Below are 26,434 nucleotides of genomic sequence, written 5' to 3'. Positions count from 1 at the left end.
TGCATGTACCGTCAAATCAGATCTGACTGGTACAGGAGGAAATTGTCCCTCCTTCTCCAGCAGAGCATCTGGTGGATTCGAACCGTGTACCTTTGGGATTCCAGTACAGCTTCTTGCCACTAGGCCACCAGAGCTCCCCATAATTTCTCATCTTTATGCTGACCAGAAAACCTAAGAGGCTAGATCATAAGAAGAAGAATGTGACATAAAGTTTGGAGGATCAACAGTCTACATAAGGCAAATGATTTGAACTTGTTTACTGAAAGTGAAGACTTGAAGCACTTGCTGGAGACAATCAAAGACTATAGCCTTCCATAGGAACTACATTTCAACACTCAAAACCCAAAAATCCTCTCAACTGTACAAATCATGATAGATAGAGAAAAGATTATTAAAGTTATTACATTTCATTTTGCTTGAATCAATAGTGAACACTCATGGAAGCAGCAGTCAAGAAATCAAAATAGCTATTGCATTCAACAAATCTATCGTCAGGGACCTTTAAAAAGTGCTAAAGAGCTGGGATGTCGGTTTATAGTTTAAGGTGTACCATGGTATTTTCAATTGCTTGTAAAAGCTGTGGATAGTGAATAAAGAAAACCAAAGAATTGATATTTTAAAATTTTTATTTTAGTGACAACTATTCAATGGATTACTAAAAGAACCAGCAAATTTGTTTGGGAATTGTAGCCAGAGTATCCCTTAGAAGAAGAATATGACTCTGTTTCACATACTTTGGGCATGTCATAAGAAGGTGCCCATCCTTTGAAGGGGGAATCATGCGTGGAATGGTGGAAAATCAGAGAAGGATAGGAGATACTTGAACAGGGTGTATTGACACAATGACTATAACCGTGGGCTGACGGCCAGCAGAGATGCTGAGAATGGGACCATTAGGCAAAAAGTGAGCTTTTGTACAAAAGGTCATGTAAGTTCAAATTTACTTGATGGCACCTTACAACAATGTCTCTATTTGATCCTGATGGTTCTTTTCCAAAATGAATTAACTTCATAATAAATAATTATACTACTTAAGTTTGGGAAAGAAATCTAAGAAGTAAAAGTATCCTGAGAAATCTTATATTAGGACTTTTGACTTAACTGTCTTTTAATCATTGTTATATAACTGGACCAAAAAGCAAAAATAAATGTTTTGTGTATGTATTTCATAGTAAATATACACTGGGCTAGTTTTGAGAATTGCCACAAAGATTGTAAATTTTACAAGTTCTTGTTATTTTTACGAATGTATTATCAAGATATATTTTAGTAATGTGGGACTTGAAGCTCTGAGCATACCATACCAAGTGAAGTCAAGCTAGAGCCTGGGACTCAAGAATGTTCTCCAAGCATAATTTTCTTATTATAATGTTTTATTGTGTTCAAACTGAAAGTTTATACAGCAAACTAGGTGCCATGTAACAATTTCCTTATAAATTGCTTAATGCTATTAGTTACTTCTTTCACAGGAATGACATCTGTCTCACTAAGTCCATTCTGGTTGTACTTTTTCCAGTACTGTAGTTTCCTGTCCCTTTCTCATTTTTGCTGTAGAGTAACTTTGACCATTTTCTCTCATGTAGATGAGATGATATTTTAAAGAACTCAACTCTGAATAGATCAAGCTATGGTTTCTGTCAGCTATTAGTCCTATGGACTACTTTCTCCTCAGAATCTTGGTTTTCTTTTTCAGCTTTTTTCCAGACGAGTAGATCAAGAATTCTTGTTTTAAAGTTTTTTACTGTGTTTGTGGATTTTTTTTGTGTTTGTTTGTTTTTTTTTAAGTATTGAATTAATTGCACACCATAACATTAAATATAAACTGAATATTTACTGGGAGAAAATACTGTCTTGAATTATGTTAAATCATTTACAACTGGCATCAAATCCATTCTGAACAAAACTCATGAAAATATGTACAGTAAAATTTAATATACTTTCATTCATTTTATTTTTCCCAACAGGTTCATGAAGTTTATAAAATCTACATGTTTTCTCTGTTTCTGGGATATTTGCTGCAGTTTGAGAATCCAGCTTTATTGGTGTCTCCTTTATTGAGTTTGGTTGCAGCCTTAATGCTTGCTAAGTGCATTCAGGTAGTTAGAATTGTTTTTTACACTCTTGTGATTTAATTATTAATGTTGGTATTATAATAATTTATTTCTTTGTTCATACATACTTTTTTACCCAAAGGTAAATATGAAGAAAGGAACTCATATAGCTAAAATGATAAAAGTGATTCATTTCTACTTGGTGTGTACTCTCACATTGACACTGAACATTCTAATGAAGGTAAGTAACCATCTGTGGTTGATGTAATACAGCAAACTGAATAATAACCTGGACTAAATTTTAGGGAGATTATTTAGATAATAGATTTTTTACAGTGTAATTATGAGTTGATCAATTATTATGCATAGCATATTGAGTGAGAAAGTAGGATTTTGGTCCTATTCTCTATACATTTTTTTTAAGAAATACACTTAATTTTTCTTTTCATTTAAGATGTCATTATTCAGTCCTTAGAATAACCAACCATATAACATCAGAAGAGTAGCAGTTCCTTAAGGCTAAATTAGGAAGGGTTAACTGAAATGAAAATTAAAAGGAGAAAGCAGGAAAGTGGGATTACCTTGTATTCTAATTAACAATATAAAACAAAATGTATTTTAATGGTTGAATGGAAAGCTAATTTGTTTTATATACTTATACTCAAATCATAATAGAAAAATTTCTCAGATAAGTGCCATATCTTTAAACCTGTCTTGTACAGAAGGAAACTAATGTATATAGCAAAAATAGAGTGGCTGATGATATGTGTGCCAGAAAGCTCGGAGATAGCTCTTCCATCTGTATTCCATTACAATAAAGAACAGCAATGCAGCCTCCTTTTCTTCCTTTCATAATGCCTTTATTGGATGTTGAGCCTCGAGTCCTGTGGCTATAGAACATGACCAGCAAAGAAATGAAGTCCTTTAGCCTGAGGCATCTCTGTTAGTCTTTTATCTTTTTGTTCTGAGAGCTGTCGCAGTTATAAGAATGGTAGGTGCCAGGGGAATGAAGGAGGAGGGATGTCAGGCCTTCCTCTGTGTGATGCCCATGACCCTGGTTTGCCAACCCTGTGGTTACCTGCCAGATTCTGTAGCCTTGTTGTTTTGTGGAGCCCAAATGAATGCCTAGCTGACCCAGTGGGTTTTCTGAGGCAGAAAATTGCATGGGAGAAGATGGCCTATGTTTCTCCCACAGGGTAGCTGGGGATCGTGTGCGTGTTGGGGTTGGCAGCGTAGCAGCTTCCCCCTAGGCCAGCAGAGTTCCCATGTGGACCCTGGTAGCCACCTTAACAGATGGAAAGCCAGTGTTGTTTATATCTCTTGCTTATCCTGTGTTCAGATTTTTTTTTTCTGGGATAGCCACTGAGTGGCATTCTTTTATTTCTTTCTTTTTTTATTAATAATTTTAATGAGCATTTACAGAGATTTTGGATTTCCATTTGTCCATTGCTGCACTTCTCTCCCTGCCCAGGCCTCCCCCTTCCCCCAGTTTGCTCCTCTCTTTGAAAAGTAAAAGAAACACTCCCTCCCTGATACACAATCCCCCCGCACCCCTCCCACTGCCCCAAGTACATTCGACTATGCAACCTTAATTGTGGACTCTTGTGATAACCGTAATACCCTATCATACATCACTTTCAGTTATTCTCTCCCTCATCTGTTTCAGTGCAGTATACACAATTTATCCAGTTTTTCTCAGTCTTACCCCAACCCGGATATCAGTCTCATTTTACAGCAGTGGCTCCATGCAATATTTGTCCTTTTGTGACTGAGATATTTCACTCAGCATAGTGTCCTCCAGGCTCACCCATTTTGAATAATATTGCATGAATTCCTTGTTTTTTTAATGCAGCGTAGTATTCCATTGTGTGAATATACCACGGCTTCTCTATCCATTCATTCGTTTGTTGATGGGCACCTGGGTTGTTTCCAATTCCTTGCTATTGTGAACAAAGCTGCAATAAATATGGGTGTGCATATATCCGCTTGGATGTCAGTTATGATCTCTTTGGGATATATTCCCAGTAGTGGAATTACTGGGTCAAATGGTATCTCTGTTTGCAACTTTTTGAGACAGCACCATACTGCCTTCCACAGTGGTTGTACCATTCCACACTCCCACCAACAGTGAATAAGGGTTCCAGTTTCTCCACAAACTCGCCAGCATTGTTGCTTGCTGTTCTGTTAAATTTTGCTACTCTGTCTAGGTGAGATGATATCTCATGGTTGTTTAGATTTGCATCTCTCTTAGAGCTAGGGATTTTGAACATTTCTTCATGTGCTTGTTGGCCATCTGAATGTCTTCTTTGGTGAAGTGTCTGTTCATATCCTGTGCCCATTTTTCTATTGGATTATTTACCTTTATCTTGTTGTGGTGCTCAAGTATTTTATAAATTCTAGATGTAAGTCCCTTATCTGACATGTCATTACCAAATACTTTTTCCCAGTCTGTGGCTTCCCTTTTTACCCTGTTGGAGAAGTTTTTGGATGTGCATAGGGATTTGATTCTTAGAATGTCCCATTCATCTAATTTATCTTCTCCTGGTTGTAGATTGTTCAGATCTTAAGTACAATAAACAAATACCAATTTTAAAAAATTTAAAAAAAAAGGAGCTAGAAGGAAAAGCATCTAAGGGCAGGGAATCAAGATTAGTTAACTGTTCTTTTAGATAATATTTCAGTGAACTATTTTTCTCTTGTGTAATATTCACTGAATAAGTTTTTGGGTATTTGATTCTACCTCATTGGTTGATGAAGAGTCTTAATTTTCATTCTAAACTCTAATTTGGTATAATTAAAATATTTTTCTTTAAATATCATGACTAGAGCCAGAATGGTGTGTACAGTATATTTTTTAATTTTAAAGTACTCATTTCAAGAAATAAATTATATCTTCCAATAAGAGAACCTTTATCAATGGAATGTTCATTTGTGTGTTTGGTTTGTGGCAAGCAAACATAGAATCTATAATATTTGGGAATGATTCCTTAGAAAATGTTGTATACCTAATTTTCTATCTCCGTGTAGAATTGAGATGTTGTTGTCACTATGACAGCTTTTATGTAAATAATGTATGTTCATGAATTAGAGAGCTCCATGTTAATATAAGGCAGAACTTGCTTAAGGAGGAGAAAAAGGAACTGGAAATCTCCATTGTTAGCCAAGGATCTCCCCTTTGTTACCTATGCTTTATGATTACTTGAAACCTTTAAATTGTTGATAAAGCTAATTTTGATAATTTAAAAAAATCTAGTAACACTAAGCAATATGTGGAATAGATTACTCAGGCAAATAAATGGTATTCAAGTTGTTAGGCTGGATTACTAAGTGGTTGTTACGTGCTGGATTGGAATTTACTTACAACTGACCCTCCAGCAGATTTTCAGAGGCAGTAAATTGCACAGGAGGAGATTCCCCATCTTTTTCCCATGGAATAGGTGATGGTTTCAAACTGAGTGCCTTAGGTTTGGCACAGCTCTTTACCATTAGGCCACCAGATCTCCCTTCATAACTTTAGCAAGGTGAAATAAAGTTGGTATTTTGTTACTATTCCATTATAATTTTACACTTAAGTATAAGGTAATGTGATTTTGTTAATGCAAATAAATTTTGCTTCATAGTCACATTTTAGGGAACCCTGGTGACCTAGTGGCAAGTAGCTGTGCTACAATCCTGAAGGCACGTGATTCAGGGCCAGCGGCTGCTTCCTGGGAGAACAATGGGCAATCATCTCTCATGTGCTTAACCTGCCTCTGAAAACTTGCCAGAGGGTCCCCTCTGGGTCAGTTCTGACTTGACAGTACGCAACAACAAGCAGCAGCAGTCACATCATGTATTATTTAACTAGTAATTTGTTGTTTGGCAGTCTTGCTATGTTTTCACTGCCTAGTATAGGATACGTTTGTTGCTAACAGTTCCTTACTTAACTAACTTTTTTCTCCTTTTAGATATTTGTCCCACACAAAGAAAATGAGCACATGCTGAAATTCCTTGAAGTAAAGTTTGGGCTAAATATGACCAAGTGAGTTTTAGATTATGTAACTAACTCTGTACTCTTAGATACAGAGTAAATTTACTAAATGGAAGGAGTGCATCTCTCACTGTGTTGTGATGTCAGGTACCCCGGAGTCAGTTCTCAACTCACAGCAAACTCATAACCGCTCCCTAAGATTTTCTAGGATTTAATGCTTACTTATGCACTCTGCTAACGCCTTTTGGCATCTTCAGTAAATTACATACCATTTTTGATACATTTGTTAAACAGAGAGGAATGGCCTTCAGATTAGTATTGAACCGTCTGCCTCTTGTAGGCCTCTGTAAATGGTTGTTGCTAGTACTGCTACAACTCTTACAAAGGTTACAACTTGGAAAATTATAAAGCAATTCTATCTTCTATGACTGTTAAAAGAACCAACAAATCTGTCTTGGAGGATGGTGCAGCAAGAGTGCTTCTTAGAAGCAAGGACGGTGAGACTTCCTCTCACATACCGTGGGCAGCTTGTCAGGAGGGGCCAGGCGCTGATGAAGGACATGATGCTTTGGAAAATAGAGGATCAGCATAAATGAGAAAGATTCTCAATAAGCTGGGTTGACAACAGTGAGCTGCACAGCAGAGACTGCCAGCATGGTGCTGGATTAGGCAGGGGCTTGTTATTATGAGCGCGAGCCAACTCAGTGGATCCTAACAACTTGAGTTAGGATAAACTTGAAGCCGCACACCCACAGCTCTGCATCTAGTATTGTTACTATGACTCCTATATTGTTTTAAATGATATTTTTATTGAAGAGAACAGCCAAGTAATTTCAGTTCAGAAGCTTATTTTTAGATTTTTTCTTTTTAATAGCCAGGCATATATTAGCTAATGTATTTTTCATATCTGTTAAAGTTTTTTATTACAAATGTATTATTACAACTCCCATGAAGGTTATAGCCTAGGGGAGCTGTGGAGCAGTTCCACATTCCATCGCCTGCCACAAGAACAAAGTCTATCCTGGAAGAAATGCTGCCAGAATATTGTCCCCTTAAGTTTCATGCTTCAGTGCTCAGTTTTATATTCTTTCTTTAGTCACTCTTTTTTCCCCTCCACTCTCTGAAATCTGTTTGTTTTTTTTTTACTTAACGTATATTGCAATTCAAATTTGCTACATTTCAACTGCCCAGTAAGCAATAGTGGCCACTGTCCTCAAGATGACTCCTAGTGACCCTACAAAAGGTTGGACACCTGAATTTTGTGTTGTCTTCTTCTGAACTATTGGGCTTTAGAGACAGTTGCATTATCTGTTAATAAAAATCAGTAGTTTTATATTAAAGCAGCTGTGATGAAAGTATGTGCTTTATTGAGAAGGATTACTAATAATTTTTTCATTTATAAAATTTGGAGCCTTGTTAGTTTTTTGGAAGTAGACTTAGGAAAATGCACTTAATTTTGACTAAGATAAAGTGTGCTATTATGTTTAATAATTTGAAACATCTGTGACTCTAATGCCTTATTTTTTGTTATTGTTTTCTAAAGGAATTTTACAATGAATTGGCTCCTCTGTCAAGAATCCCTCCAAGCACCATCTCAAGATTTTTTTTTGCGATTGACACAGTCATCTTTATTACCTTTCTATATTTTAGTGTTAACTATTTGTTTTTTTTCTGTGATGCAAGTTTTTTTTAGAAGAATTAAGTAAGTACTTAGGAGAATCAATCGTATTTTTAATGTATTACAAAAATATGTAAAGTACTTATTTTTAGGGAGCTCTGGTGGCCTTGTAGCAAGAAGCTTATTCTTCATATGTTTCAAATATTTGTATATTTTAGTTTCTGAGACCATTTCTAAGTCTTCATTGCCATATAAAATTTCATTATAAAACAAGTTAATCAGATAAAAGGAGACTTGAGTAGTGGAAATGGTTGTATACTTGATTGCCACCTGAAAACTTAATTTCAAGTTTCCCTACAGAGGCCACAGAAGGCGAACTGGGTCATCTGCATCTGAAAGGTCACAGCCTTGAAAACGCTGTGAAAGCAATTCTCCAAGCACCTGGGATGGTCAGGGGTCAGAGGACCAGCTCAAAGGCAACTTTTAACAAACATCAACATGAGACAGAATGAAATCTTCCCATTGCACACACACACATATATCAGCTAAAATGAAACATCAGGTGCATGTATATTTGTATACATACACACACACACACACACATACGTAGTTATAAATAATGAAGGAATAATATTCGGTGACTGTAGTAATGGGGTCAGGTGTGTCAGAGATGGTGAAGTTGGCTCAGGATAGGGCAAGTTCAGAGCTGTTGTCATGGGGTTGCCTATGAGGTATGAGTGGTAGTCGACTAGATGACACATAACAACAATATTTGAGTTATTTAGTGTTGATATAAAAAATAACACAAATGGATGTTTCTAACAGATATTTTCTCACAGTAAGGCGGCTTGTTGTTGTGTAATGCTGAGTCAGAACCAATCCATATCTCTGACCCTCCAATGTGTTTTTGAAGGAAGTAAATCACACGGAAGAAGATTGCTCATCTGTCTCCTGCAGAACAACTCATGGGTTGTTTGTGTTGGTCGTGCAGTTACTTACCACTCAGCCACCGGAGCTCCCTGTTGGGAAGCTTGCCTTCTGAGTTCAGGACTCCCATTCTCCGCCAAGGCTTTCTCTGCTCTCTGTAGATCAAAGTCTTTGCCTCTTTTCAGCTTGGCTTGGTGATCTTCATGGGACATCACATCTGTCATATTTTACATATCTTCTGTCTTTTTGTCAATAACACTCACCCTGCCCCTGTAAAAAATTATTTCCATGTTGCTATAAAATAAAATGACTATTCCATTGAGGAAAAGATCTGTTCCCATCTTATTCTCCAGCAATTGGAGGGGGGAAAAAAAGAGTTGAACATGCACATTTATTTGAGTAAAAGTATATCTTCTTCTATCTTTGCCTGGTTGCTTAATTTGCTCTTTTATATCTTAAAAGAAATTAAAATATTCTACACTAAAACCAGTTTATTAACAATGAAATAAATTTCCAGATACAGTATAATTACAAATATAGAGACTAGGATTTATACATGTCTTTGGCAGAATATAATTCAATATGTAACAAGAACCATATATGTTTCTTTACATGTAAAAATTAAAATTTTCAATGTAGACTTCAAAGGTAATATATACTATCTTTGATTTCATTCCTTTTTGTAGTGGTGAGTCCATGAAAGACACTATTACTCTGGAAGATGGACAAATTGGAGGAAGGCCCGAAGTAATTTATCATGTCATTCACACAATTTTATTGGGTTCTCTTGCAATGGTTATAGAAGGGTAAGTGCATTTTTAAAATCTGTATTTTGACAAGCAACTGTTCTTTCTAAAAGAACCAGTGCCACAGTGGTTATGCACTCAGACTACTAACTGAAGGATCAGTGATTGGAACCCATCAACTGCTTCAGAGAAGAGGGCATGACAGTCTGCTTTTGTAACAATTTACAGCCTTGGAAACTGTGGGACAGTTCTGTTGTGTCCTATAAGGTTGTTATAAGTTAAAATTGACTTGATGACACATAGTAACAGCAGCATTGTAAAGAGAATATGTTAAGGATTATGGTTGAAATGTATTTAAAATCTGTATGTATTGCCTGATAGTGTTGGAAGATTTTTCTACTAGTTCACACTGTAGTCATGAAAATCCTTTTTATAAAAATGCTGTTATATTGCTTGTTGTTATTGATACCTGAATCATTAGAAACTAAGTCTTTAGTTTTTATTAGATGTCGTTTTTAGGGAAAGAAAGGGTCAAGATAGGAAGCTTTTCTGCTATGGGTCACAAGCATAACAACAACAGAGTCATTCATTATATGCCCTTTTGAGTTTGGCTTTCAAAGCATAATGCTTTTTAAAGGTAATCTGTACTGTGGTTTGTTTCATAACTTTCTTTCTCTATATGGTTGAGTATGTATGTATGTATACACCAGAATTCTTTTTATCCATTAATTCCCTGGGTAGACAATTATGTGTTTCTCTCTTTGGCTAAAGTAAATAATTCTGCAATGAACGTTGGTATGCAAGTGTTTCTTTGAGCTTCTGGTTTCATTTCTTTGCCTTGTATACCTAGGAGTGGGACTGCTGGTAATTCTGTGTTTAAATTTTTGAGTTTGCCCAACTGTTTTCCACTGCAGCTATCCCATTAGAGTTCCAGTTTTTCTACATCCTCTCCAACATCTGTTTTTGTTTTTCCTTTTTCTAATAATAACCACCCTCATGGGTTTAAAGCAGTATCTCGTTATGTCTTTAATTTACATTTCCCTAATAACTAATGATGTTGGGCAACTTTTTATGGGTTCATTAGCCAAAAAATAGATTTCTTTCACTAAATTAAACTTAGATTGACAATTTTAAGCATGTAACAAAAGATAAGTTATAGCAAGCTTTTCACATTAGCAGATATAGATGTTTCCACATTATTTAAAATTTTTTGCTGATATGTTGAAATATCATTTAAATGTATCACCATTTAAAAATTATTGAACCCTTACTGATGGGTTGAAAAGAAGCACTGATATTGATGTGATACAAATTTATTTCTTATTTTATATCAGTGTTTCAAAGTAGTTGGTTTCTTTTTTAAGTCTCTTATGTTTTATGTATTTTAAAATTTTTTCTTCTAAGGGGTCCATAAGCATCATCAAACTGCCAAAGGTAGGGCTAGTGGAAATTTCTTAATGGAGACATAAAGCATATATAGTGCTTTCAGTGTAATAGTAGGCTTTCTACAATGCTTTATAACCCACTATCATCAATTAAATTCTAACACATACCTACCCTATAGGACAGATTGAACTGCATATAGGATTTCCAAGGTTTTATATCTTTGTGGAGACAAGCTGTCATATCTTTTTGAAGACAATCTTTCCTTTAGTAGCTGAACTCTTTAACTACTATATCATGAGGGCTCCTATAATGCTTTATAAGTTGGATAAAGAAATGTATTAAACCACACATATTTTTAAATGACTTCATATTTTGATTCTCATTTCACTCCCTGGCTAACCTTTCTTCTCCTTTTCTCTCTTGGTTTTATTTCTCTGCAAAAAATCTCTTGTTATTCCTTGTTTTCTTGACTGGTGGGGTGGCCACTTTGAAACCAAGATTCTTCTTTAAACTTTTAAGTCACATTATTTTATCATTTATCCACAATTCTTTAATTTACTCACTGTTGTTGTTGTTGTTAGGTGCCGTTGAGTTGAGTATGACACACAGCAACCCTGTGAACAACAGATCTGAACCCTGTCCTATCCTGGGCCAGCCTCACCATCTCTGACACACTCGAGCCCATTGCTGCAGTCACTGTGTCAGTCCACCTGATTGAGGGTCTTCCTCTCTTTCGCTGACCTTCCACCTTTCCAAGCATGATGTCCCTCTCCAAGGAGTAGCCTCTCCTAGCAACATGCCCAAAGTATGTGAGACGAAGCTTTATCATCTTTGCCTCCAAGGAGCACTCTTACTGAAAGTTAGAAGCTAAGCTTTTTTATTTCTCCCTTATTAATTTTTCTTTTTAAACTTTTTTTACTTGTTAATTTTTCATGAGAAAGAATTCAAGAAGAGAAATCTAGTAAATAATATTCGTAGGTATCTTATCTCTGACTCCTCTAATTTTTTCTAGCTCAAAATATCTGTGGACTCCTTATGTGTGCATGTTAGCAGCATTTGGTGTATGTTCTCCTGAACTTTGGATGACTCTTTTTAAATGGCTTCGATTAAAAACTGTGCACCCAATATTGTTGGTGAGTCATTACTATTTTGAGTTAAGTACTAATTTATTTTCTAGTTACATGAAATTGAATGCTAATAAATGAAAACCACTTTAAGTATAATTACAATATTATGATTATATAACATATTACTTCAAAGTTGAGAAAGGGACCCTTTAAACATCCTTTTTATAATAATTTCTTGTGATACTGTAACAAACTGAATAATAAAATGTAAAAATTTTAAAAAATTTAAAAATTCAAGTGAACAGTAATGTGAAAGGCCATCAATAACAAATTTTTACATAATTGTTAGTTTTATTTACAACTTTAGGATGTTGTCCATATGAATGGACTCGACTTCTGCAGAGTGCTTGGAATATAAAAATAAAGATAATATTAATTCCTATCAAGTAGATTACAGTTTCTTAGGCATAAAACAAATGGTAAGTTCTAAGAAGAACACAAAAGAGTGCTACTTAATTCAGGGTTTTTAGAGATTCAGAGAAAACTTTCAAGTCTGAACTTTGAAAGATGGTGAGTTACTAGTCAAATGAAGGGAGGGCATGATGTTCATTGTATGAGGAATAAATGTAATCAAAGGAACTAAAGACAGAAGCAAAGGAAAGGCATAGTTTACTCAATTTTGTTGGCAAATCAAGTCTGAGGTGGGTGGTTAAGAAATGAGACTGTAGTGGTGGTGGTTAGATCATGGAGGCCTTTGCATGAACTTGGCCTTCCTTTTACAACAGTAGAAATCATTGAAGGTTTTTATGTAGAGGAATGAAAGAGTCAGGCTTTGTTTTCTATCACCTTCACACTTCTCTGAAGGATAGTCCTGAGTGTGACAACGGAGCCGAGAAGGAAGCTAGTACCTGCTATAAGCCATGATGGGTGAAAGGAATAAAACTTGCTGTTTGTTGAGGGTCAAGCTTAATGCTCTCAGAGACCTTATTTGTTATTGTTGTTTGGTGCTGTCGAGTCAACTGCAACTCACAGTGACCCTGTTGTTGTTGTTGTGTACCATCAAGTCACCTGACTGTAGCTGACCCTCCAGTGGATTTACAGAGAGAATCCCATGGGAGGAGATTGCCCATCTTTCTCGTGTGGAGCATCTGGTGAATTTGAACCATGTGTAGTGACTGTAGCAATGGGTTCGAGCGTGTCAGAAATTGTGAGGATGGTAACAAGACAGGACAGGGTACAGGTCTGTTATTCATAGGGTCACTATGAGTCATTCTCAATTCGATGACACCTAACAGCAACAACTACTGTTTCCTTCTTACCACTAGGCCACCAGAGCTCCCTCATAGTGACCCCGTAGGTTTTATTAGCTCAAGTTTGTACATAAACTAAGGTTTAAAATTGTTTAAAACTTGCCTGAGACCTTTTAAGTCTATAAGTAAGTATGGAAACTACGATTCACATCTTGGTTTTTCTAACCTCAAATCCCACTTGATTATTACTATGCTCTGGTGGCCTAGTGGGTAGGGAGTTGCTCAGCTCAAAGCTGACTCCACCAGCTGCTCCTTGGAAGAATGATTGACAGTCTCCTCTTGAGTGATTTATAGCCTCTGAATACCCACTGGAGGGTCAGCTACTAATCGGTTCTGACATGAAGGCAATGAGTTGAATTATTACTGTTCTGGAGTCGGGGAGCTCTGTGGTATAGTTGAATCCACCAGCCTTCTGAAGGAGAAAAATAGGTGATCTCCTCCTGTGTTATTTACAGTCTCGAAATCCAATGGAGAAGCAGCATTGCATCAGTTCTGACTTGACAGCAATGAAATACTGGAGTTAAAAAATGAAAAGATTATTATTACTTGGTATCTGATTAAATATGAAGAAGAGGAATAAGTCATGACTTTCTTCTATGTTTTTGCTTTGTATGACATTGTGAATCTCTGAATCACCCCATTGGACATGGGGACTCTAGAAAGGACAATAATTTGGCAGGAATAGAATAAAATAACAATAGTCATGCTGTATTGTGCCAATCTAATTCCCAGAAAAAAAATTATAAATCTTTTAACTTATTATGTACTGTTGATTTAGAACTAATCCAGAGCTAACCCTCCAGCGAATTTTCAGAGGGAATAAATTATACAAGATGAGGTTTATCCATCTTTCTCCACCACAAGAGCTGGTAGATTTGAACTACATGCTTTTGAGTTGGCATCACAACTCCTTATAATTAAATCACCAGAGCTCCCTTTTAACGTAATAATATAATGAAATAATATATTAACTGCTTTTTCTACATTGATTCATTCTGTCTTTAGGTAGTAGTTTACTATTCTTTATAAAATCTTTAATTTCTTAAATTCCTGAGAAATAGTTTAATATTTATTTATTTGAAATAGTACTCTCAGTATTACCTCTTAATTTTCTGCCTTAAATTCATTAGCAAGTATTTATATATCTCACTTAGTATATTTGAAGCTCATTGCTCTCTCTCCATATCCTACCAATAGTTGGGTTCTATGATTTTAATTTCTTTTACTGCACAAAGCATACTTGTAAGAATGTGATTTGTATTAACTTCTGATTGATCATAGTAATTGTGTAGTTTCTCAAAAAATACATTGTAAGACATATTTTCCCATAACTGGTTTTGCTTTAATATTTTAGGCCCTTATTCTGAGCATGGCTGTGCCTACAATAATAGGTTTTAGCTTATGGAAGGAGGTAAGAAAATCATATAGGGTGTGGGAACTCGATATTTAGGCACTGTTAAACAAAATACAGTCTATTAACTCCTGTTATCATTATGATTATTAGTATTCATGATATTCTTAGTAATTTTTAATGTTATTCAGTTTGGTAAAAGATGCTGGAAATAGAAATTGCTAAATAGATAGGTCTTAATATTAAAAAATATTTTGGCATCTCCAAAATTTTAATATCTATGAAATCTAGAAGTTTTTTACTTATTGTAATATGAAAGTAATTGCCAATAAATTTGCAAATCCTTTGACCTTACTTATTTCCTTAATTGGTATGTATGTATATGAAATAAAATATTGATTAGTTGTCTGGTGATAAATATTGATTCTAGCTAATTAATTGACTATATATGACTATTTGGATTGAGAAAAATGAGGAAGCCACTGGAAGAAAGTAATAAAATTCATGGTATTTTATTTTCATGAGAACAATGTATGCCTTAAGTTAATTCATTAACAATGTTTTATAATACTGTGGACAGTTTTCAGCTTTATACTTATACATATCTTTTGGGAATTTTGTTTTGGATTTTAGTTTTTTCCAAGATTAATGACAGAGTTATCAGAACTACAGGAATTCTATGACCCCGATACAGTGGAACTTATGACCTGGATAAAGTAAGAATTGAACTGCCTACAAGTATTTGCTAAGCTTTTATTGAGTCATTATTAAGTATCCAGTAGATTAAGAGAAAATAATGATTAATGCTTTGCCAAATTTTTTCTAATAGAACTCTGAAATTTTAATTTTCAAGTTAGAAAATTAGTCTTGAAAATCACTATAGTAAAAAATGTAGCATTGAAAAAAAAAGTAGCATTAATAAGTTCGCGATTTTAGACTTCTACTTTTGACAGTATGGCAGACTAGATAATCTGAAGACCCATCTTCTTTTAAACTCCTAGAAAATATTGACTATCCAATTATACTTCCTTTCCTCTTAACTTGAAGGTGGTTGAGGGATGGATGGCTTGTTAATCTTAATAACCAATAGATTTAGTGGCCACAGAAGATGTGACCTTGAGCCTGTGGAGGTAGGGAGTTGTGATTGAGACATCATAATTTAGAGTGGAAAAAGTCTTATGCATGTTACCTGTGTAAAAAGACAAGGATGAGAATAGAGAAGACTCAGAGCATAGCTGGAGTTGGAAGCAATTGGGCTGTTGCATTAATAACTTGTAAAAGAAGAATGTGAGAATTTAAGGTATTAGCATTTACCTAGCCAATCTATCTAAAATAGTATTTTTCTGTCTAAAATAGTATTTTTCTGTCAAACACCATCCTCTTACCTTGCATTATTTTTTAATAGTGACAGTCACACCTGATATAGAACTATTCTTTATTGCCTTCCATACTGCCTCTTGAAAACAGGGGTCTTGCTTTTTGTCTTTCTTAATTTCTATATCTCTATCCTTGCACACAGTTACTCCGTTGTTAGAGTGAATCCATACATTAAATGCAAATGATATTGAAACTTATGTGTGCAATGTACAGTAAATGAAGTTAGAGCAGAGTTGATCTAAATAGTGTGCTTTTCAGTGTGTAATCTTTATGTTTCTTTGCAGAAGGCAAGCTCCTGTGGCAGCTGTGTTTGCAGGGAGTCCACAGTTAATGGGTGTGATTAAATTATGCACTGGAGGGATGGTGACAAGTTTGCCTCTTTACAATGATGATGATCTTCTCAAAAGGAATGAAAATGTAAGACATTTCAAATTGTACATATGTGTTTTTTTCATAACATTTTTGTTTATCATGCTTCAATAATGATGCATATGTTTTTAGTGTATTGCAGAAAAAAGTAGAAAAAAGCCATCTTACAATATAAGATTTCTTTAACTTTCATTTTTACCAAATATTATAACATATTTAATAAATAAGAGAGCCAATTGAAAACATTAAGTTCTTTATTTTATGAATAGTGTAGCTAGTTTCTAAGGAAAAAGAACAACATTAAATTTTAGAAAAAATAACAAGAGAAGTGACGTGTAATATTTTGCAAAAAGAAATGCTCTCTTGAAAATATTATTGCTCTTATTCAAATTACTGAAGGAAGATTGTCAAATAATGTCTTGATACTCTGCCCTTTCAAATGAAAATTCTGTTACTGCTTACAAAATGTTGATTTATTTTTGGACATATGTTGTTACTAATAACCCACCAGCTGTAACATTAGAATGACATTTAATTTGATGTCACATAACAAGAACAATCTTTGTTTTTAAAATAATCTTTAAATTAATTATTTTTAAAAATGGTGACAATATGTGTGACAAAACATACGCCAGTGCAAGAATCTCTAGATGTGCAGTTCGATAACATTATGTTCTTTAAGTTGCACAACTCTTCTCATTATTCTTTTTCATGTTTATTCTGCCACCATTAACATAAACTCAGTGTCCCTCTGTCCTCTTTCCCCCTCCTTCCTCTCCCTGATAACCACTAATAATTTTTTATTTTGATATATTTTATTATTTCACTCAGCATGATATTTTCAGAATCCATCCATTTATGGTATGCATCAAGACTTTATTACTCTTTATGGATGGATAAGTAATCTCTCCTTGTGTGTTCCACATTTTGTTTGTCCATTCATCAATTACTAAACATTTTGGTTGTTTCCCATGTTCTGGCTATTATGAAAAGCGCTGCAATAAACACTGGTGTGCAGATATCTATTTCCTTTGCTGCCATCACTTCTTTTTCTGGATCTACACAAAGGAGTGGGATTACAGGGTTTATAGTAATTTTATGTTCAGCCTTTAAGGAACTACCAAACATTTCCAGCATTAGTTGTGCCATTTTATATTTCCACCAGCAGTGGGTATATATTCCTAATATATATGTGTATTTATGATTTATTTTAGTTTATTGTTGAGAGGCATCTAATTTTTGTTCAGGGAATAAGCTATTTTAAGTACTTGTTATCAATTTAAATGGCAATTTCATATTGAAACTAATGGCAAACCAAGAGTTCTAAATATTTTAAATTTTATAGAATTCTGCCTGCTTCTGGGTTGGCATTGCAGCTCCTTACTACTAGGCCACTTACTAATCCAATAGAGACTGACACAACTCCCACGATTGGATCAGTGCAGAGAATCATGGGTTGAATCGTGTCCCTCCAGTATACATATACATACAATAATGTGGAAGTTGCAGAAGGATTGCCTGTGATCTGAAGGCACCCAAGCATCGAGGACTCTCCTTCATAGGGTCGCTATGAGTCGCCTGCCCTTAACAACAACAACAACAACATGTGTTATCATGTCATAACTGATTCATAGCTGACCCTCCAGTGGGTTTTTAAAGGCTGTAAATGGAACAGAAGATTGCACATTCAATTCCTGTAGGGCAGCTGGTACCATTGTGTGTGGTTGGCAGCACAAGTCCTTCCCCTCTAGGTCACCAGAGCTCCCTAAACAGTTAAAGGAAGATTAACACTCCCTAATCCCATCATAGCCTTAATCTGATATTAAAGGAGCTCCTTTACTAGGATATGATTGTATATCTAACTATATTGAAAAGGAGAGGGAAGTGAGACAAAGGGAAAACCCTTAGTACAGTCAAGAAATAATTTCCAGGAGTGAAGTACGCCATTTTGGATCTGGGCCTCTACACAGGAACTTTGATATGATGAAGGCCAGAATGCACCAGAGGTCTTTGAGAAATGCTGGGCTATAGATTTTGAAGGAAACAAGTGCTTTCCAACTGACAGAGAGAAGGCCTTCCCCTTGGTTTATATCCTGACCTTGGACTGCTAATCTTCTAAACGGCAAGAGAATAAATTTCTATTTGCTAAAGCCATACACTTGTGGTATCTCTGTTATGACAGAAATAGATAAGATAGGAAAACCCTTGACGAGAAGGGTTGACACAGTGACTGCAGCAGTGTTCAGCACGGTAGAGGCAGTGGTGATGGCATAGCATCAAGCAAGACTTTATTCTGCTCAAGCACCATTTCCCATACTTGGGGAATGTGGCCAGGAGAGAGAGATACTGGTCCTTGGAGTAGGACATCATGCTTGGAAGGGACAGCGCAGGAGGGGATGCAATGGACTGATACAGTAACGGGGGCAATGGGGGTTGGTGTGTCAGAATTAGTAAGACTGGCTCAGAACAGGTCCGGGTTCAGAACTGCTATACATACGATCACCGTGCATCGCAGGTGACTCAGTGGCACATAACAACAATAACAACAACATAGCATCACTGTGAGTGGGAGCAGATTCAACAGCATCTGACAACACACGTGTGTGTGTGTGTGTGTGTGTGTGTGTACACACCTATGTATTTGTAATAAGTTACTAACTCCAGACACTTAACTACTAATAGCTTGTTGACCTTATGGTTAGATATCATATGCAGTTGATTAGCATATATTTGTTAGTATTATTTTCTGCACCTACATAAAAGCTACATTTTCAGTACAAGTTAAAAATGTATTTTGCAAAAAGTGCAAGAGTTTCTCACCTGCAGGCATGGCTTTACAGATTTTTCTTTTCTTGTTTACTATGATCTTTAATCTGGATTCATTTATCTTGACACCATAGCTGCAGCTCTCAATCTACATCACATATCAAGCAGTTAAAACTGTATTCTTGTTTCTCCTATTCTTGGGAGCACTTCAGCATCACGAGTGGCACTTTATAGAGACCTTACGGTCTTATTAAAAGTTTACAGTATTGAACTAGATATGATTAAAAATGCAGGATGGCTATAAGAGTTCAGTGTTGACTGCACTGTGTAATTGACTAGAGTGACGAGGTGCTCATGCTGAGAAGATGAGAGTCACACGGCATCTTAGAAACAGAATCTGAGTGGAAGTGGACCCAGACAGTTCAAACCATGTTACAGTTCAAACCATGTTACTCTAGGGTCAAATCCAGGGTCTTCTTCTCTTTTTCTTTTTTGGCTCTTTTCAGTTTATTGCATGAAAGAGTTACATTAGTCCAAGTTAAAAGTGGACCCCAAATAGTTAGATTATAAAAGCTGTGAAATTTTAAACTTGTAACAAGGGACAGAAGGGAATTTTTCTACTCATTGCAAGGAAATCCTCACTTAAGCTTCAGTGAGTCACAAACACTTAAAACTCTTGAACCTTCAGCTGGTGATCCTTAGCCAGTCCAATCTCTACAAGGAACTGGTATATGTTCTTGCGCTGGTCACCCTGTAGCTGAATGACTTCTCCATATTCTGGATGCTCAATTACAGTACCATTGCAGGGAAACTTCTTAAATGCCTTTACTAGTTTCATTTTATCGTAATCATCCGCAATCTTCTGGACAGTTGTGAGGGTCTTCCTGCCTTTTCTCTGATATGGATATAATCCTTAGTCCCAACAGGAAGCAGGTCATCACCCTTACTTGCCTCAGCAAAGAGGTTGAAAGAGTGGGAGGTTCTGGATAGTGGACATGCAATATGATTCCTTTTCCTTGGTGGAAACGGCCTGCAAAAGGCGGTGGTGGGAGAAGGGGGCCAGGGAGACGGAGGGTCGGGAAGCGAGGGGGCTTAAGGGGAAGGCAGCTGAGTCCTCGGCAGCGGCTCAGTGATTGGGGCCAAGACTAATTTCTTAACAAAACTGATCTTCATCTTTAAATAGGCTAGTAAACCCTAATGGGCATTTCTACTCTGTCCCAGTGTGTCTCTTGGAGTCAGACCCTTGACAGCTGACAAGAAAAATGTTCTTTTCTACTCTATGTCTATATTCACTGCATATTTATACCTGTTAAAAGTTGTTGTGTGCTTTCAAGTCGCTTGTGACTCATAGCAACCCTCTGTACAACATCTCTGAACCCTACTTTAACCTGAGCCAACCCTCTCTGACACACCTACTCCCATTACCCCAGTCACTGAGTCAGTCCATCTCAAGGGTCATCCCCTCCTGTGCTGTTTCTCCACCCACCCAAGCATGACGTCCCTCTCCAAGGACAGGTTCCTCCTTGCAACATTCCCAAAGTATGTTATATAGACCCTCAGAATCCTTGCCTACAAGGAGCAGCCTGGTTTCACCCTCTCAAGGACAAACTGTCCTCTTAGCAGTCCATGGTTTATTCAATACTCTTCTCCAGCACCACAGCTCAAAGGCATCAATCCTTTTATCATCCCTAGTCATTGTCCAGCTTTCTGAACATAGCAAGTAACTGCAAAGACTATGGCCTGGATCAGGTGCACCTTAGTCTCCAGACTGACATTGCTGCTCTTCAGTACTCTGGAGATGTCCCTGACAGCACACTTTCCCACTACAATTAGTCTTTTGATTTCCTGACTGCTAATACTAAGAGCGTTGATTGTGGAGCCAAGCAAACTAAAGCTGTTAACAATCTCATTCTCTTCACCATTATCATGATGCTGACAACTGGCCCAGGGGTGAGAATCTTTGTTTTCTTGATGTTGAACTTTAATCCGTATTGAAGGCTACATCCTTAACCCCCTCTGCAGCAAGTGCTTCAGGTCCTCCTCAGTTTCAGCAAGCAAGTTTGTGTCATCTGCATAATGTAGGTTATTGATTGAGTCTTCTCCAATCCTGATCCCACCTTCTTCCTCATAGAGCCTAGCCTCCCTTATGCATACAAGAAAGTCCAGTGAATACCACTATCATTGAAATATATGCACCAATAGTTAGAGCAAAAGAGGAGGAAATAGAAGACTTCGACCAACTTTTGCAGTTAGAAGTCAACTGAACATACAATCAAGATGCATTAATAATAGTGGGTGAACGGAATGTAAAAGTTGGAAACGGAAGAAGGATTGGTAACTGGAAAACATGAACGTGGTGACAGAAATGGTGCTGGAGACAGAATGATTGGATTCTGTACAATCAATGACTTGTTCATTACAAATACTTATAATGAGAAACATAAATGCAGACTGTACACGTGGATTCCAGCTGGTGGTATGCATAGGAATCAGATCAACTACATTTGTGGGAAGAATCACTGGAAAAGCTCAATATCAACTGTGAAAAATAGGCCAGGTGCTGACTGTGGAACAGATCACCAACCACTCATATATGCAAGTTCAAGCTGAAATTGAAGAAAATTAAGTATACAGGAACCAAAATTTTCTATCCCACTCAAATTTTAAAACTATCTCAGGAACAGGTTTTAGACCTTGTACCCCAATGAGTGAAGATCAAATGAACTGTGGGAGGATATCAAGAATATCATCAATGGGCAGCCATTTTGACTTCCTGACCTTGGCCTGCAGCTGAGTCTGTAGTCCACACTGGGCCGTTATGTCTGCCGAGTCTGCTGCTGCTAAGGGGCCTGCTGGGCCGGCCCGGCGGGTCCTGGTGCCGCAAGCCCATGTCCACTCGAAGCCGACGTGGGAGAAGGTCGGGGTCATGGACTCCATCATTGGGCTCACGGCCTGCTTTATCTGTTTCCTTGTGCTGCCGGCCTGGGTCCTGTCACACCTGGAGAGCTACAAGAAGCGGGAATGAAGGGGACCGTCCTCTCCTGCTCTGTGTCCTGAGCACCCCTGGACCATCTAATCATGTTCCTGCATTCCTGTCTGGACAGCCCCGAATCAAGTCCTTCCATTACCTCTCCTGCAATCATGACCTCTTGATGTCTCCATGGTGACATCCCGGAACCACAAATAGAAGGCCCTGCGTGGGGGCCCCAACGTGTAACAATAAAGCCTGTTTAAACCTTAAAAAAAAGTACATCATCAATGAAGAATGCATGTTAAGATTGCTGTGTATCTTATAATTTCATTAATTACCACATTACTACTGATTGGCATCTAGTCAGAACCAGCTCATAGGTGACCCTCCAGTGGATTTTTCGAGACTGTAAATTTCACAGGAAGAGATTGTCCATCCTTCTCCCTTGTAGTTGCTTGACTTTGGGGTCATAAGCACCATTCCCTATGGACCAGATCACATTAGGTTTGCTAATTATTTTTCATCTGGACAACACTAAAAGACATATGTATACATATCCTCAAGGTAGGATTGAAATTTTAGTGAATGAGTATTTTCCACAGTTGGCACCTAGTACCAAAAATAATGTGTATTAATCCAAACAGATGTTCAATGCCTGTATAGCTTGATTAATAGTATTTCCGTCTCTTAAATTTGCTCTTTTTGGTATTATATCCTTTCAGATCTATCAAATCTATTCAAAACGATCTGCTGAAGATATCTACAAAATACTGACATCCTACAAAGCTAATTATCTAATTGTAGAGGATGCTATCTGCAATGAGGTGGGAACCACGCGAGGATGTAGAGTTAAAGACTTACTAGACATCGCAAATGGGCATGTAAGTAATCATTTGGAAAGGTAAAGCTGTTTTGTTTCGAGAAAAAGGAACATTTAAACTTTTAATGATAAGACTATTTTCGGAATTTAAGAATGCAAATTAAAATTAGAAAATCATGAGGGAAGTTTGTTAAATATGTTTTAGGGTTATCTTTTTTATTTTATTGAGATTTTAATGAAAGTTTATAGCGAACTTGGGATTTTCATTCATTTGTTGTTTTCCTCCCTGTCCCCCCCAGTTTGCTTTTCATTGTTTTACAATTCCCCCTCTGCCCCCTGTTCCACTTCACTATGCAGCTCTTATTCTGGACTGTTGTCATACAAATAATACTTAATCACATATTACTTTTAAGCAATTCTAATTTAGGGATTTCTTAATGTATGTAAAATCGAGCATTTTCAAGGGAAAAATAATTTCCATTTTTAGAAATAAAAGATGGCATAGTTTGAATTAAATGCTAATTTTATTTTTATTAATCAGAATAATCTAGAAAATAGAATTTTGCTGTGTTCTTAAATTGAGAGATTATACTATATTTAGTAAAATTTATTGGTATATTTACACAGTTCCTGTACATATAGTCCATATTATTCCCCCAAATTAATATTTTCAGAGCAACTTTTTCCCCCCAAATGACCCTTAAAGCTGCTTTAGTTGTTAGGATTTAGCTGGATCTTAATTTCTATATTTATTTTAGCTATTATACCAAGATTTCTTACTTTTCAGCCTATAGTATAAGTATTGTGTATCTGGCAAGTGAGAAGGCTGACAGAGAGTTTGTGTATCTGAAAATTAGTGCTTCTTAGAGTAGCATGCCTGGACTCCCAGCACAGTTGGAAGTGGGAAACCATAGGGAAAATGTAGGTCATTCTCAGTTGAACTGCAAAGTCCAGTCAGGTTGCAGCCAAGACTTTCCTAATTATCACAGTTCTTTATAACCTCAGTTTGGAGGTAAGAAATTCATTTTAGTGGTTTCCAACTTTCTTTCTCCATGATGTTTTCAATTTTGTAATATAAACTTACTCTGTTTTATGCTTCATGTATTTTTTAATTTCCTTCATTGATATTTTCTGTGTTCTTTGATTTGTCAACTAACTAAGGAAATTTTATTAAACAATGAATATGCAACAAGTACTGTTATATTGACCAGTATCTGGATTTTTTCTGTTCTGGCTCAAGTTTGCCTTCACTTTCTGCTCCTTTATGTATGTATATATATATGTATGTATATGTGTGTATATATAATATATATATTTTTGAGTGAAAGTTTATAAAGAAATTTTTTATTCAATGTTTCATACATAATTTGTTTTATAATATTATTTACAAATCCCTCTATATAATCACACTTTACTCACTTCCTGCCTTTAATTCTGATTTCTAGTAAGCCTTGTATATCTCTCAGCGTCTTCTTTTCCTTTAGCAATAATGTACTGATCATCTCCTTTTTGTACCTTTGCTTTCATTCATCTTGATATGTATTTATTATCTATTTACTAATTTTTTTTTTCTCCTCTCTCTCCCTTCTTTCTCATTCTGGTACCCATCCAAGAATGGTTCTATGTGAGTGTAAATCTTTCTTAAGCTTTTTATAATAGTGACCTTATACAGTTTTTGAGGGAACTCTGATTGATAGCCTAGTCCATAGGGAGTTGTGCTCCTAACCCAAAGGTGGCACCTCTCTGGCAGTTTGAATTCACCTAGAGCTCCTCAGGGAAAAAATGACAAGTCTTCTCCAGTGAGATTTACGGTTTCTAAAACCCTGCCTGCAGATCAGCTTAGTCGCTTCCAACTTGATGGCAGTGAGTTGAGTTTTGAGTAGCTAATGATCTTGAGTTTTTCTTTATGTGTTTGTTGGCCCTCAGACTCTTCTGTTGAAGTGTCTCGTTATGTCCTCTGCTCATTTTGTAATTGAGTTGTATTTTTCTTGGTGAATTGTTGGCGTTTTCTATACATTTTAGATATGAGTCTCTTGGCAGGTTTTTTTCCCTAGTCTGTAGGTTCTTTTTATTCTTTTGACGTACATAGGGATTTCTGTTTGTCAAAACTCACCTGTTGATAGGTGACTATTACTTCTAAGTTCTGAATTCAATTCCTTTAATCTCTAAGTTCTGAATTCTATTCCATTTTTCTTTGCATTTGCAGTTTGCCAGTGCTGTTTTGATTACTGTGATAGTGGAGTTTATTTTGAGATCAGAAAGTGTCAGATCTCCTACTTTGTTTTTCTTTTTCAGTAGCATGTTGCTTATCCAGTGATGTCTATTCTTAGCATATAAAGTTGGTGATTACTTTTTCCATTTCTTTGAAGAATGGTAACAGGATCTGAATTGGAATTGAATTATGCCTGTAGATCACTTTTGGTAGTCCTGACATAGTCACATTGTTTTAAGCCTTGCAGTCCATGTTCTGCTCCCTTTTGAAGATGGGGTTACTTCTGTCATGTAGTGCCAGATATGGATATAGAATAATTCACATTTCACTCTTAAATATTCTGCATTTTACTGTAAAAAAGTTCTTTACATTATCTTAGCTATCTTAACATTGTTAGGTGAGAATGTAAAGCTTTGTATTGGTTAAGTCACATCAACTTACTTATTTATAAGTAATAGATAATTATAAGTCAGTTCACATCTTACTTATTTACTAGATAATTATAAGTCAGTTCTACACACGAAGAAGAGTTTGAATATATTGGGAATACAATATGTCCATTTCTCAGCCTTGATAAACTTCATCACAAGGGTCACCAGAGCAATGATAATAGATTTTGGAGACATTTCTTTCTAAATTTTAGAATTAAGTCTTTAAAAAAGTGAAAATATACTCTACCATAATTTTTTACTTTTAATGGGAAGCTCAAGAATTAAATAGACATAATGATAATTATGAAGCTTCTATTTATTATACCATATGAGATACTTTGTGGTTCACTTTTAGCAATGATGCACTTTTTCATAGAAATATTAATAATAAAAATAACATTGATTGCATTTCTCCTATACCGCTCACAAGTATTTTACTATTATGTTTCATATCTTTTTGATAGGTGATTTGTGAAGAAGGTGACAAGCTGACGTACTCAAAATATGGACGATTTTGCCATGAGGTCAAAATTAACTATTCTCCATACGTGAATTATTTCACTAGAGTATACTGGAACAGATCCTACTTTGTATATAAAATCAACACTGTGATATCCTTCCAGTCTTAAAAAATAGCAGAACCTTTATTTCAGGGACTTACACTATATGAAGTAAAATGTGATTTTTCTTCTACCTACACAGTATCTTTTGCAGATCAGAGTCTAGCCATTTGAAACATTGCTGCTGCTTTTCCCATCTTGCTGTTGACCAGATCCAGAGTTCTGTGGGAAATAGAAGATGAAGTAGTACTCTTTTTTGGCACAGTGTCAAATCTACACCTGGCAATAGCCCAGTCAGTTGTCTTCTTTACTAATAATACGCTCTTTAAAAGTTTTAACTTTCTAATATGTAAGATTTTCACCACATACCTTCATTATATCATAACATTGATCTTGAAATTGGAAACTGTTTAAAGTTGGAGTATGGATCGCAAGCAAAACACTTAACAAATGCTTTAAATGATAGAAGTAACTATTCTTCCCTTCAAGCAAGTTTTTAAAG

At 36.1% G+C, this 26,434-nt stretch overlaps 1 protein-coding gene and 1 pseudogene across 1 annotated transcript in view; one reads left to right on the top strand and one right to left on the bottom strand.

Moving 5' to 3' along the window:
- DPY19L4 (dpy-19-like 4 (C. elegans)) overlaps window positions 1–26,434 on the top strand; it is a 59,769-nt gene extending 33,335 nt beyond the window's left edge. Inside the window, exons 9-19 of the mRNA XM_006884581.1 lie at window positions 1,965–2,096; window positions 2,194–2,292; window positions 5,999–6,072; window positions 7,565–7,723; window positions 9,253–9,372; window positions 11,711–11,831; window positions 14,430–14,486; window positions 15,060–15,142; window positions 16,088–16,220; window positions 22,632–22,790; window positions 25,837–26,434. Of these exons, the coding sequence (XP_006884643.1) occupies window positions 1,965–2,096; window positions 2,194–2,292; window positions 5,999–6,072; window positions 7,565–7,723; window positions 9,253–9,372; window positions 11,711–11,831; window positions 14,430–14,486; window positions 15,060–15,142; window positions 16,088–16,220; window positions 22,632–22,790; window positions 25,837–26,001 (1,302 nt within the window). The 3' untranslated portion in view covers window positions 26,002–26,434. The remainder of the gene's footprint in view (window positions 1–1,964; window positions 2,097–2,193; window positions 2,293–5,998; window positions 6,073–7,564; window positions 7,724–9,252; window positions 9,373–11,710; window positions 11,832–14,429; window positions 14,487–15,059; window positions 15,143–16,087; window positions 16,221–22,631; window positions 22,791–25,836) is intronic.
- LOC102865483 lies at window positions 19,606–19,935 on the bottom strand (annotated as a pseudogene).

Source organism: Elephantulus edwardii, unplaced genomic scaffold (assembly GCF_000299155.1).
Source record: "Elephantulus edwardii isolate Elephantulus edwardi_28Jun2011 unplaced genomic scaffold, EleEdw1.0 scaffold00036, whole genome shotgun sequence".
Classification (NCBI taxonomy): domain Eukaryota; kingdom Metazoa; phylum Chordata; class Mammalia; order Macroscelidea; family Macroscelididae; genus Elephantulus; species Elephantulus edwardii.
The sequence above is the reverse complement of the archived record's forward strand: the minus strand, read 5'-3'. Positions and strand labels throughout refer to the sequence as shown.